This window comes from Entelurus aequoreus, linkage group LG17 (genome assembly GCF_033978785.1).
Source record: "Entelurus aequoreus isolate RoL-2023_Sb linkage group LG17, RoL_Eaeq_v1.1, whole genome shotgun sequence".
Lineage (NCBI taxonomy): Eukaryota > Metazoa > Chordata > Actinopteri > Syngnathiformes > Syngnathidae > Entelurus > Entelurus aequoreus.
The window spans coordinates 28,844,059-28,858,348 of NC_084747.1; the positions used below are offsets into that span (position 1 = coordinate 28,844,059).

A 14,290-nucleotide genomic window follows, 5' to 3' on the forward strand; every position below is an offset into this window, starting at 1 on the left:
ATGTAATATAACCTGTGGCCTTGAAGAGGCACTGTTGGATAAAAAATAAACCTAGCTGCCGGTCTGATAAAATAACACAAAAACAAATGTCCCAAATAGCTATAATGCTAACATCAAACACTAGCATGCTAACGAAAGTAAACAAAGTTATGTCTACCGTAGACATCTTATAAGTAGACGCAGCATTGGCTGCTGTGACGCGAGAAATTCGGCCGCCATCTTGAAGTGGTGATGAGGAGCCGGCGAGCAGCCTAAATATTAATATATGTTAGTAATATATATGTTTGCTAAAAAATCACAAAGAAATCTTCTGGGGGAGGATGACCCCCCTGCTATTTAGAACAAACAAAAACGGCGGCTCACCTTCTTAAAGCAATAAATCATTTATTATTATTATTATTAATTTGAGATTCCCACAATACTCAAGTCTTTTTGGAAGGTTTACATGCAGATCACAAAGCCCGTCAGTTCAGTGCTACGACGATGTCGATGACGTCATAGCGCATGACAGTTCCACAGTATCAGTCGATATTTATGCACGTAATCATGTCGACAAAGAAAGAAATGAAAACAAAGTACAGTAACAGGAACAATGAACATCCAGGATGCAAACTGTTTTACTTTCCACAGGCGACAACTGAATCTTATAGAGAGTTGCACCAAAAGGAAATAAAAAATATTTGTCTTATCATTGATTAACAGATATATGTTTCACATTTTACTGGACACAGGAAGAATTAAGTATGGCTTTTTTATCAATTGACCTTAAAAAAAAATTGATGCAAAGTGAACACAATCCTGTTAAAATACCCATTTTTTTAAAATAATGAATAAAAAGAAGTAATAAACAAAGGGACCACTGATAGTATAATATAGTATTCTACTTTAGGTTGTTCTTTCCTTACAGCCAAATTATTCCATATGTATTATTTTGTGTCTGATTGTGTCCAAATAAAGTTGTTTATATTTGGTTCAATTTAAGAGGTTATACACTATGCAATGTAATTATTACGTATATTTAGGATTTTATGAGGGGTGTGTTCAACTTTCTATACTACAAAGAAGTATTAGGGCCACAAAAAAGTCTACATAATAATCACATTTTATCACAATAAAGTGGGAATGATACATTTTATAAGCTACAATTTGAATATTGACAGAAAAAACAATGAAGTATATGTATATGACTTTATTATAATAGTTTATTATTAAACAAAAACATTTCTTAAAATGTAAAACTTTATAATACTGTAACTTTACCCTATACTATTCCAATTCTCGTTTAATTACAATGTATTTGCTAATAATAATTGTTATAATATGCTGTATGTTGGGTATGTGAACCTTACAAGAACTCACAATTAGATCCCGATTCCTGGTATTGACTCAATTGAAATCTCGATTCAAAACGGTTCTCGCAATATATTATCAGTTTAAAGGCTTGACAAATAAAAATAAAACTGGTCACAAGTTGCAAAAGCTCGTGACTGCTAACAGTAGTGCGGAGATAGCTATATATATATATATATATACACTACCGTTCAAAAGTTTGGGGTCACCCAAACAATTTTGTGGAATAGCCTTCATTTCTAAGAACAAGAATAGACTGTCGAGTTTCAGATGAAAGTTCTCTTTTTCTGGCCATTTTGAGCGTTTAAATGACCCCATAAATGTGATGCTCCAGAAACTCAATCTGCTCAAAGGAAGGTCAGTTTTGTAGCTTCTGTAACGAGCTAAACTGTTTTCAGATGTGTGAACATGATTGCACAAGGGTTTTCTAATCATCAATTAGCCTTCTGAGCCAATGAGCAAACACATTGTACCATTAGAACACTGGAGTGATAGTTTCCGGAAATGGGCCTCTATACACCTATGTAGATATTGCACCAAAAAACAGACATTTGCAGCTAGAATAGTCATTTACCACATTAGCAATGTATAGAGTGTATTTCTTTAAAGTTAAGACTAGTTTAAAGTTATCTTCATTGAAAAGTACAGTGCTTTTCCTACAAAAATAAGGACATTTCAATGTGACCCCAAACTTTTGAACAGTAGTGTATATATATATATATATATATATATATATATATATATATATATATATATATATATATATATATATATATATATATATATATATATATATATATATATATACACACACACAGACACACACAGACATACAAACATATTTATACATCATATACAAACATATATATATATACACACACACACACACACCTACACATTTATATTATATAATACATATACACCTATATACATGCACACAAATATACATACATATATACATACATGTATTTATATACACACACACATATATATATACATATATGTATATATACACATATATACATATATGTATATATACACATATATACATATGTATATATATACACACATATATATACTGTATGTATATATATATATACATATATATATATATATATATAGATATACATATATATATACACATATACATACTGTATATATACACATACATATATATACACATATATATACATATCTATATATACTGTATACACATATGCATATATATATATATGCACACATATATATATATATATAATTACATATATATATGTGTAATTATATATATATGTATATATATATTTTTATATATATATATTTATATATATATATATATATATATATACTGTACATATATATTTTTATATATTTATATATTTTTTTTATATATATATATACATATATATTTTTATAAATATATACATATATATATACATATATATATACATATATATATACATGTATATATATATGTATATATATGGTAAATCGCTGAATTGGAATAAATAAGAATTGCAATTTGGATATGAATCGATTTTTTTGCGCATCCCTAAAACCCATATATATATTACTAATTTCTTCTCTTCATGGCCCTAATACTGCTTTTTTCCCTTTCCTTATAATGACATAATCTCAGGTCAGTAAAAGCGCCAACAAAACATGTGTGGGGAAAATAAGAAGATCATACTTATTATTATTAATATTATTATTATTAAATAGTTAGAGATCACAGTCTTGGCAAGAGATGGACACTTTTGACACACATTCTGACACATGCTGACGTGGGATGGTGGCAAACATACAGACATCTTTTTCAGAAAGTACACCATGTAGTCCCAGAAATACTGCAGGTGGATGATGAGGAGGGTGAAACATACAAAAAATAAAATTAAAAAAAGAGTTTCCAGTTGAAAGAAGTGAAGGTAGAAGAGTAACAGCAAGCAGCAAAGTGTCAAAGTGGGCGAGTACCTCCCAGTCGTGACATCATAATCACGATCGTAATCACAATCATAATCACAACCATAATAACAACCATAATCACAATGATAAAATCACGATCATAATCATGATTATAAAAATGATCAGTCATAATCATGATCACAATCATGATCATGACCATAATCATGATCATGGTCATATTCATGATATAATCATGATCATAATCATACTCATGATCATAACCATCATAATCACGATTGTAAAATCACGATCATAATCATGATTATAAAAACGGTCAGTCATTATCATGAATATGATCATAATTATGATCATATTCATGATATAATCATGACCATAATCATAGTCATGATCATAATCGTGATCAAAATCATAATCACGATTGTAAAATCACGATCATAATCATAAAAATGATCATAGTCGTAATCATGATCACAATCATAATCATGATCGCAATCAAAATAATGATCATGACCATAATCGTGATCATGATAATATTCATGATATAATCATGATCATAATCACAATCATAATCACGATTGTAAAATCACGATCATAATCATGATAAAAATGATCATAGTCATAATCATGATCACAATCATAATCAAGATTGTAAAATCACGATCATAATAATGATTATAAAAATGATCAGTCATAATCATGATCACAATCATAATCATGATCACAATCATAATAATGATCATGACCATAATCGTGATCATGATCAAAATCATGATCATATTCATGATATAATCATGATCATAGTCATGATCGTAATCACAACCATAATAATCACAATTATAAAATCATGATCATCATCATGATTATAAAAAACGATCAGTCATAATCATGATCACAATCATAATAATGATCATAACCATAATCCTGATCATATTAATGATCATGATCATAGTCATGATCATAATCGTAATCGTGATCATAATCACAATCATAATCGTTATCATAATCATAGTCATAATCATAGTGATTGTCACCAGTCTGGTCTTGTCCTATAAACACCCCAGGAGTCACATGATCATGGACGAGCCCACTCGGGAGGTCACACCTGACTTTGGAGCCAGTTGCGAGGGTCCAGTCTGGCCCTGAGGTTCCTAAGGCTGCGGCGGGCCGGCGAGGGCCGAGAGAAGGCGGCGCACTCCGAGGACTCGGGACTGTGTCCTCCCTCGCTGTTGCTGGAGCTGCTGCTGGACGTGGAGCTGGAGCAGGACAGCGTGGTCTGCGTGCTGCGCTGGGACAGCGGCGACCGCGAGGAGGCGGCGGTGGCGGCAGCGGGCTGGCAGGTGCAGTGGAAGGCCCCGCCCCCTGCATAGCCCCTCCCCCGCAGCGTACTCAGTTTGGCGTCTAGGGACAGCGTGCGAGGCCTCAGGCGGGAAGGCGAGGAGGGCGCCAGGAGGGAGAAGCTGGGCGGGAGCTCGGGCCAGCCGTGATGGCGGGAGCAGGGACTGGTGCTGCAGTGGCTGTCGCTGTCCGACGTCAGGCTGGCGTCCGAGGACAGGAGACCTCGCTGGGGGCTGGCGGGGCTGCGGGAGAGGCGGCGAGGGTCGAGCGGGCTGTGGCCGGCCAGCCGGGGGGTGCACGGGCGAGGGTGGGCGGCGCTCCTGCCGTGGTTCTCCTCAAACAGGGACATCCAGGTGGGGGACGCGCCCCACTGGCTGCGCAGCTCCAACTCCTGCATCCTCCGAGCAAACATGTCCGACACGCTGCTGCCCAACTCATCCGAAGACTCAATAACTGCACGACACAACACAGGAACACAACTAACTACTTCAGACAATAATTCACATCGTGGACAGTTGGCAAATTGGACAAAAAATAAAAAAATACATATTTTAAATATATTGTTTGTATGAAAATTCTAAAATCACATTGAATAATAATATGAATAAAAAAAATTAAAAAAAAACAATTAATTAAAAAATAAGAATTAATCAAGAAAATAAATTATACATTATATATAATTTTTAATATAATTAAATGTGAATAAAACAAAAATAAGAAAAAATAAGAATAAATTAAGAACATTTATAATACAAAAATATATACATAATTAAATATGAATAAAATAAAAACATTAAAATAATTCATTTAAAATTTAAAATAAATCAAGAAAATAAATTATACATTATATGTGTGTGTATATATATATATCTATATATGTTTTAATATAATTAAATATGAATAAAATAATAGAAAAATGAAGAAAATAATTAAGACAAAAAAAAGAATAAATCAAAGAAAATAAGTTATAAATTATATATATACATATAAATATATATATATACATATATATTTTAATATAATTAAATATGAATAAAATCAAGAAAACAAAAATAATAAAAAATAAGAATACATTAAGAAAATTAATAAATAAAAACGACCATGTATATATATTATATAATTAAATATGAACAAAATATATATATTCTTTAATTAAAATAAATCAAGAAATTAAATTATACATTATATGTGTGTGTGTGTGTGTGTGTGTGTTTGTTTATATATATATATATATGTATACACTACCGTTCAAAAGTTTGGGGTCACATTGAAATGTCCTTATTTTTGAAGGAAAAGCACTGTACTTTTCAATGAAGATAACTTTAAACTAGTCTTAACTTTAAAGAAATACACTCTATACATTGCTAATGTGGTAAATGACTATTCTAGCTGCAAATGTCTGGTTTTTGGTGCAATATCTACATAGGTGTATAGAGGCCCATTTCCAGCAACTATCACTCCAGTGTTCTAATGGTACAATGTGTTTGCTCATTGGCTCAGAAGGCTAATTGATGATTAGAAAACCCTTGTGCAATCATGTTCACACATCTGAAAACAGTTTAGCTCGTTACAGAAGCTACAAAACTGACCTTCCTTTGAGCAGATTGAGTTTCTGGAGCATCACATTTGTGGGGTCAATTAAACGCTCAAAATGGCCAGAAAAAGAGAACTTTCATCTGAAACTCGACAGTCTATTCTTGTTCTTTGAAATGAAGGCTATTCCACAAAATTGTTTGGGTGACCCCAAACTTTTGAACGGTAGTGTATGTGTATAAATATATATTTAAAAAATATATATATATAATTAAATATGAATAAAATAAATAAAATAAAAATAATTAACAATCAAGAATACATTAAGAAAAGTAATAATAAATAATAATAATTTAAAAAAATATATATATATGTATATATAAATATATATATATATATATAATATAATTAACTATAAATAAAATAAAAACATTAAAATATTTTTTTTTAAATTGAAAATAAATTATACATTATATGTGTGTGTATATATATTTATATGTTTTAATATAATTAAATATGAATAAAATAGAAAAATTAAGACAATAATACAAAAATAAGAATAAATCAACAAAATAAGTTATAAATTATATATATATATACATACATATATACATACATATATATATATGTTTTAATATAATTACATATGAATAAAATCAAGAAAACTAAAATAATAAAAAAATAATACATTAAGAAAATAATAAATAAAAATGAACATATATATATTTTATATAATTAAATATGAATAAAATAAAATAAAATTAAAAATAAAAATAAATCAAGAAAATAAATTATACATTATATGTGTGTGTGTTTGTTATATATATATATATATATATATATATATATATATATATATATATATATATATATATATATATATATATATATATATATATATATATATATATATATATATATATGTTTTAATATAATTAAATATGAATAAATAATAATTTATTAATAATAATAAAAACAAGAATAAATCAAGAAAATGTATTCTAAATGATATATGTGTATGAATATATATATATTTTAAATATAATTAATCAATAAAATAAAAATAATTAACAAATAAGAATACATTAAGAAAAGTAATAATAAATAAAAACAAATATATATACATATATATATGTAATATAATTAAATATGATTTTTTTTTTTAATTCATTAAAAATTAAAAAATCAAGAAAATAAATTATAGAGTAGATATATATATATATATATATATATAAAATTCTATATATATATGATTTAATGTAATTAAATATGAATTAAAAAAATCAAAACAATTAATAGAAAAATAAGAATAAATCAAGAAAATTCATTATAAATTCCATACATTATATATATATATATATATATATATATATATATATATATATATATATATATATATATATATATATATATATATATATATATATATATATATATATATATATATATATATATATATATATGTTTTTAATATAATTAAATATGAACAAAATAAAAAAATAAAAACATTGTATTAAAAAATAAGGATAAATTAAGAAAATTAATTAATTATTTAAATCAAAAAATAATTAATACACAAAATAATACATTAAGAAAATAAATAGTATACTGTATATTTGAAAATTAAGGTAGCTGTTTATTTTCCTGTTAATTGATGTGTTTGTTGTTAATAGGGACCTAATGGCTACATTCAGGCTGCTCTGGGCTCCTGTTACTTCACCTGTCGTTGTAATAGGAGGAGAGAAGAGCACGAATCTCAGCAGACACAGCATTGTCCTGCAGCAGGAGACCCTCACAGGAGGGAGCAGCAAGAGGGGCTGCCGGCGGCGTTAGGAAGGGAGGAGGGCAAAGACACAAAAGAGGTGCACGAGGTGCAAGTTTTTCAAGCGTTGAAGGACAGATGAGTGGAGTGTTGTTGGCAGGGTCAAATGGAAGGTGCACGAGACGTAACGGAGGAGTGAGAAGCACACGAGGAAGATTGGAAAGAGAAAAGAGAGAATGAGAATCGTCACGTCAAATCTATCAGTGCAGAAAAGAGAAGATAGTCAGTTTGTGAGATCACACTCTGATAGATGGAGCATCATGCACACTCACGTGCAACACACAAGAAAAACATTTCATCTCGTTTTCCTCCTGACCCCGAGAGAGGCAAGAGCGGCAGAAAATGGATGGATGAGTGAGTTGAAAAAAAAAGAAGAAAAGAAAAGGTAAACATTTTACCCATTTCGTGGTAAAGGGAGCCCTGCTTGGGTGTGACAGGGGCCGGTTTCCGCGGCGACGGCTGGTCAATTTTCATCAAGTCGTCACAGCACTGCTTCCACTGGCCTGCAGGGTCAAAGTGGAGACATTTTTTTATGAGACACCTTCTGGAGCAGAGTGGCGCCCCCTGTGGGTTGGCTCTGGAAGACATGCCAGTCCCCCCAGGAAGTCCATCCATCCATTTTCTACCGCTTGTCCCCCCCCTAGGAAGTCGCCATGGCCAATTCGTCTCTGAGCAGCGCTCAAACACGCTCGTCAACCGTCTAATCCAGTGGTTCTCAAACTTTTTTTTTTTTTTTTTACCAAGTACCACCTTAGAAAAAACTCTCCAAGTACCACCATAATGACCAACATTAAAAATACAGTAGCGTAGTAGGCCTAAGTATTCATTAAAAACAAGGAAGAGGTTTTATTTACCAAGTATATTTAATATGTTTATCCACTGTAACATTACACACAGTTTGAACAGCGGACCGGGCAACACTTGAAAATTTGTCCCACGGACCGGGGGGCGTATGGTATATATATATATTTTTTGTTTGTCATAAAAAAATACAATCATGTGTGCTTACGGACTGTATCCCTGCAGACTGTATTGGTCTATATTGATCCATAATGTAGGAACCAGAAATATCAATAACAGAAAGAAACAACCCTTTTGTGCGAATGAGTGTGAATGAGTGTAAATGGGGGAGGGAGGTTTTTGGGGTTGGTGCACTAATTGTAAGTGTATCTTGTGTTTTTTATGTTGATTTAATTTAATTTAATTTTTTTTTAATTTGTATTTTTTATTTATTTTATTTCTTGTGCGGCCCGGTACCAATCGATCCACGGACCGGTAACGGGCCGCCGCCCGGTGGTTGGGGACCACTGCTTTAGATGGAGCCTGCGTACCACTAGTGGTACACGTGGTGTAAACAAAACTTAAGTTGGTTTCTTGTGCAGGCCAAGCAGGAACAACGTGTAACAATAAATCAACTATTTATGGCTCAAAAGGACACAATTGTCATCCTCCCAGGTTGCTCAGACCTACAGCGCTCGGCCTTCTGGGTAATGTAGTGCATAAACATTTAGCAACATACAGTACCCGTGTCCTCACTTCCTAGTTTAAATGTACATATTTACGCATGTATTTAACATTTATTTATCCAGGGTAAGGCAGTTAAGAACATATTTTTGCGATGCAGGCCTAGCAAAGAGGCAGCATTTACATGTTAGAGATGTTGAAGTGTGATGATGGTCTCTCATCGCCTTTGATTTATCAACAAGAGGTAGCGCTCTGTACAGTTCAAATGTTCTTAATGTGTTGAAACATAAATTAATCTTCAAGATGGACAAAGCTAATTTTTTAACAGCCCGCTGGACAATTGTTAGCATTCTAAAATTAGCATGCTAGCTTTTTTGCACATTTTACAGTTATACACCTTAGCGCCAAATATTTTGGAACTTGACGAATGATATCTATTAGCTAATTTTGTTGGTATACACCTTAGTCATATTTTGGTACTTGCTGCATGCTAGCATTTTAAAGAAAATGTTCAGGTACATACCTCAGATTGATATATTTTGGTACTTGGCCCATGTTACAGTTAGAATTTTAGCATGCTAGCATTAGCAAGCTAGCTTTTTTAAAATGTAATTTTGCAGGTATAGTGTCATATGTTTTGGCATTTCACTCATGCGCTGCCCTGAGATCGGTAGGTTGGAGTTCAAATCCCAGCCGAGTCATACCAAAGACTATAAAAATGGGACCCATAACCTCCCTGCTTGGCACTCAGCAACAAAGGGTTGGAGTTAGGGGTTAAATCACCAAAATGATTCCCGGGCGCGGCGCCGCTGCTGCCCACTGCTCCCCAAGGGGATGGGACAAATGCAGAGGACAAATTTCACCACATCTAGTGTGTGTGTGTGACAATCATTGGTACTTTAATCTTTAATCTAACTGTAAGCATGCTATTGTTAGCATGCTGCCTCATTTTGCTCGTATCTTTTGTTACTTGACGCCATCCGGCCAGTGTGCTAACTGTTAGCATTTCATCTCGGCTTTGGATCTTCCGCATTCACACAAAATTTCTACTAAAATTGCATTTTTTAGTTCTTTGAAAAAAACGTTGTACTGTATATTGCACTGGTTTTGAAGGTGAAAACTCCCAAAATGCCCCCCGCATTCTTTGATTTGTCAGTCTCGGGCCCTCAGTGGAAAAAGTGTGGGCACCACTGGTATAAAGGAGAACGCATCTTTGTAGTAATCTTGAAAAAACTTTTTGAAGGTTTTGACAGTGTCTTCAAAAGTAACAAAAAAAGTAGTGGTAGAGTAAGCTTTCTTGCTCCTGCTCTACCATCTTTAATAGTAACAGTAATTCAGTACATTATGATTCATTTCCAAATATTAGCTTCGGCCTACTAACTGTTGCGAAGATAATTAGCCTGCAGACGGCGCTTCAAGTCGGTATAAAATCAAGCACTTAGGCATGGAGACTGTTTCTACAAACATTTGTGAAAGAATGGGCCGCTCTCAGTGATTTCCAGCGTGGAACTGTCATAGGATGCCACCTGTGCAACAAATCCAGTCGTGAAATTTCCTCGCTCCTAAATATTCCAAAGTCAACTGTCGGCTTTATCATAAGAAAATGGAAGAGTTTGGGAACAACAGCAACTCAGCCACCAAGTGGTAGGCCACGTAAACTGACAGAGAGGGGTCAGCGGATGCTGAAGCGCATAGTGCAAAGACTTTCTGCACAGTCAGTTGCTACAGAGCTCCAAACTTCATGTTACCTTCCAATCAGCCCACGTACAGTACGCAGAGAGCTTCATGGAATGGGTTTCCATGGCCGAGCAGCTGCATCTAAGCCATACATCACCAAGTCCAATGCAAAGCGTGGGATGCAGTGGTGTAAAGCACGTCACCACTGGACTCTAGAGCAGTGGAGACGCCTTCTCTGGAGTGATTAATCACACTTTTCCATCTGGCACTCTGATGGACGAGTCTGGGTTTGGAGGTTGCCAAGAGAACGGTACATTTTGGACTGCTTTGTGCCGAGTGTGAAATTTGGTGGAGGAGGAATTATGGTGTGGGGTTATTTTTAAGTAGTTGGGTTTGGCCCCTTAGTTCCAGTGAAAATAACTTTGAATGCTCCAGGATACCAAAACATTTTGGACAATTCCATGCTCCCAACCTTGTGGGAACAGTTTCCTTTTCCAACATGACTGTGCACCAGTGCACAAAGCAAGGTCCATAAAGACATGGATGACAGAGTCTGGTGTGGATGGACTTGACTGGCCTGCACAGAGTCCTGACCTGAACCCGATAGAACACCTTTTGGGAGGAATTAGAACGGAGCCTGAGAGCCAGGCCTTCTCCACCAACATCAGTGTGTGTCCTCACCAATGCCTTCCCAGAAGAGTTGAAGCTGTAATAGCTGCAAAAGGTGGACCCACATCATATTGAACCCTATGGGTTAGGAATGGGATGGCACTTCAAGTTCATATGCGAGTCAAGGCAGGTGGCCAAATACTTCTGGCAAAATAGTGTATTTTGCCTCATTTGTCCATGACTGAATTACATTTTTGTCTCGTTTCTATTCCTTGTCAATGAATTTCGTCATTGTTTTAGTCAACTTTGATCAAGAATCGTGCTATTTGAGTATCGGTCGTTGACGACGACAAAGACAAATGTTTTTAGTCAAGAAAAGTGATACAGGTGTTAGAGACTTACTCATGTCATAGAAGTGTTGCCAGAAGGCCTCCATCCACTTGTGGGTTTCCTCTCCATCGCCTGTGGTCAGTGTGTGCGTGACCTCTTCACCGCCATACTGGTTACTGATGCAAACGTTCTGAGCTTTGCCCTGAGCGTCCTTCTCCGTCACGCATATCCTAGTCTCCTGAAATAATAAAAAAACAACAACACAATAATCATCCACACAAAATACTAGTGTTGTCCCGATACCGATATTTAGGTACAGGTACCTAAATGTATTTCAGTAATTTTTGATACTTTATGTTAGAATAAATATGTTTAAGTTATCACACAACTCTTATGCTTAAAGGCCGTTGCTATAGTTATTAGCTATTGTGCTCAAGTTGTACTTTTCTATCTGTGCAAGGACAGAACTTGTTATCAGCCACGGCATATGAGGGGTTGCCTCGCCGCAGATATTTTGTTTGTCTTAGCCCACTAACAGCCAAGGACTTCAAGGACCTCAACGAAGATAAGACGACAGCACGCAGACGAAGTAGAGACAAGGCGAAATCATAAGCCCCCAGCACATTCCGTCACGTATTGTGCGTACTGGAAGCTGCTTTTCATGAAATGTGTGGCCACTCCTTTTAGATGCAGCCTCAGTGATCTAACCAGGGACCTCCCAAATAAATAGAGGAGAACGTGGGCTGGACTTTAGAGCGTAGGTTGGTTCTGTAACTGAAGAGTACAGCCCAAAAAATCTCTCCTCATTGAGATAAATTGAACTCTGTTTCTGCATGATTCCTTGCTTCTTGTCTGTTTAATAGATGTCATCAGTGTTTGAACCTGACACTTTTCTAAATAAAGGGGACCACAATGGCATTATTGGCTTTATTTTAACATAAAATGGTACACTAAACATATGTTTCTTATTGCAAGTTTGTCCTTAAATAAAATAGTGAACATACTAGACAACTTGTCTTTTAGTAGAAACAAAGGCTCCTAATTAGTCCGCTGACATATGCAGTAACATATTGTGTCATTTATCATTCTATTATTTTGTCAATATTATGAGGGACAAGCTGTAAACACTTTTTTAGAGGCTATCGAATATGATTCATTAATATCGCGGTAATATACTAATACCAGTATACCGTACAACCCTACAAAATACTATCATTAGCCCTATAACGCCTAACGTATCATAAGTGATACATAATTATTTGAGCCCTCTACATCACAGGTGTCAAACTCAAGGCCAGTTCTGGCCCTCCACATCATTCTATGCGGCCCGCGAAAAGCTGGAAAAAGTGGGTTTCAATAAAATACTTTTTATTTATTTATTTTTTAACTAAATGCGTTCATTTTTTAAATTTTGACAAAAAAAAGCATATTTTTAACTTTAATATTATCTGATCATGCCAAGTATATTATTATATACTGTATTGCAAAACTATTTTTGTGAGATAAAAACAAATAGTGAAATATCTGCTTGTCACCTTTATTTGTGATTTTAAAGCAAGTTGTACATAAAAAAAATCTAATAATCAAATGCATATGCATTTTGATTAATCATGATTAATCAGGTTATTACCCGCATGCATAATGTAAATTCATTTTAAAAAAGAGGCCCTCTGAAAGCAGCCATTACTGTGATGCGGCCTTCAATGAAAATGTGTTTGACACCCCTGCTCTACATCATCAGTGTAATTTAGCCTTTGTATCAGATCAGATGCATGCATTACCCGTATAATCCACATGAGGGCAGTAAGTGACTTATTAGAGGGCTGTGCAGTGACCCTGCAAGGTTGCCACAAAGAAGAAACGGGAGACACTTGATTTTTGAAGAGGAACTTTGGCACATTTGAAAGAGATAAGGTAAGAAAAATCAGTATGAACAGTTAATCTGTTGATGCAAGGTGACATTACTTTATTTTTCACAATATATGTTTTAGTAAAACTGTGTTAAAAATGTGTATGTAAAAGTTGAAACGGCAGGTATAAAAGGTAATGTAACTCTAAATCAATTGGCATTTTATTATATTTCATGCATTATAAATACAGAACTTAAAACCAGTGAAGTTAGCACATTGTGTAAATGGTAAATAAAAACAGAATACAATGATTTGCAAATCCTTTTCAATCTATATTCAATTGAATAGACTGCAAAGACAATATACTGAACGTTCCAACTGGTAACCTTCGTTATTTTTT

At 33.9% G+C, this 14,290-nt stretch overlaps 1 protein-coding gene across 4 annotated transcripts in view; it reads right to left on the reverse strand.

The window, feature by feature from the left end:
- Window positions 1–3,678: 3,678 nt before the first annotated feature.
- The window catches only part of rtkna (rhotekin a), a 214,762-nt gene continuing 204,150 nt past the window's right edge, over window positions 3,679–14,290 (reverse strand). For 2 of the 4 annotated variants that reach the window (XM_062025443.1, XM_062025444.1), the window contains exons 9-11: window positions 12,113–12,278; window positions 8,359–8,463; window positions 3,680–5,058 (exon numbers count right to left, since the gene is read on the reverse strand). In XM_062025443.1, coding sequence (XP_061881427.1) covers window positions 4,367–5,058; window positions 8,359–8,463; window positions 12,113–12,278 — 963 coding nt within the window. In that variant the 3' untranslated portion in view covers window positions 3,680–4,366. Of the gene's footprint in view, window positions 5,059–7,858; window positions 7,956–8,358; window positions 8,464–12,112; window positions 12,279–14,290 lie in introns of all 4 variants that reach the window. The other 2 variants (XM_062025445.1, XM_062025442.1) reach the window with 2 other exon arrangements.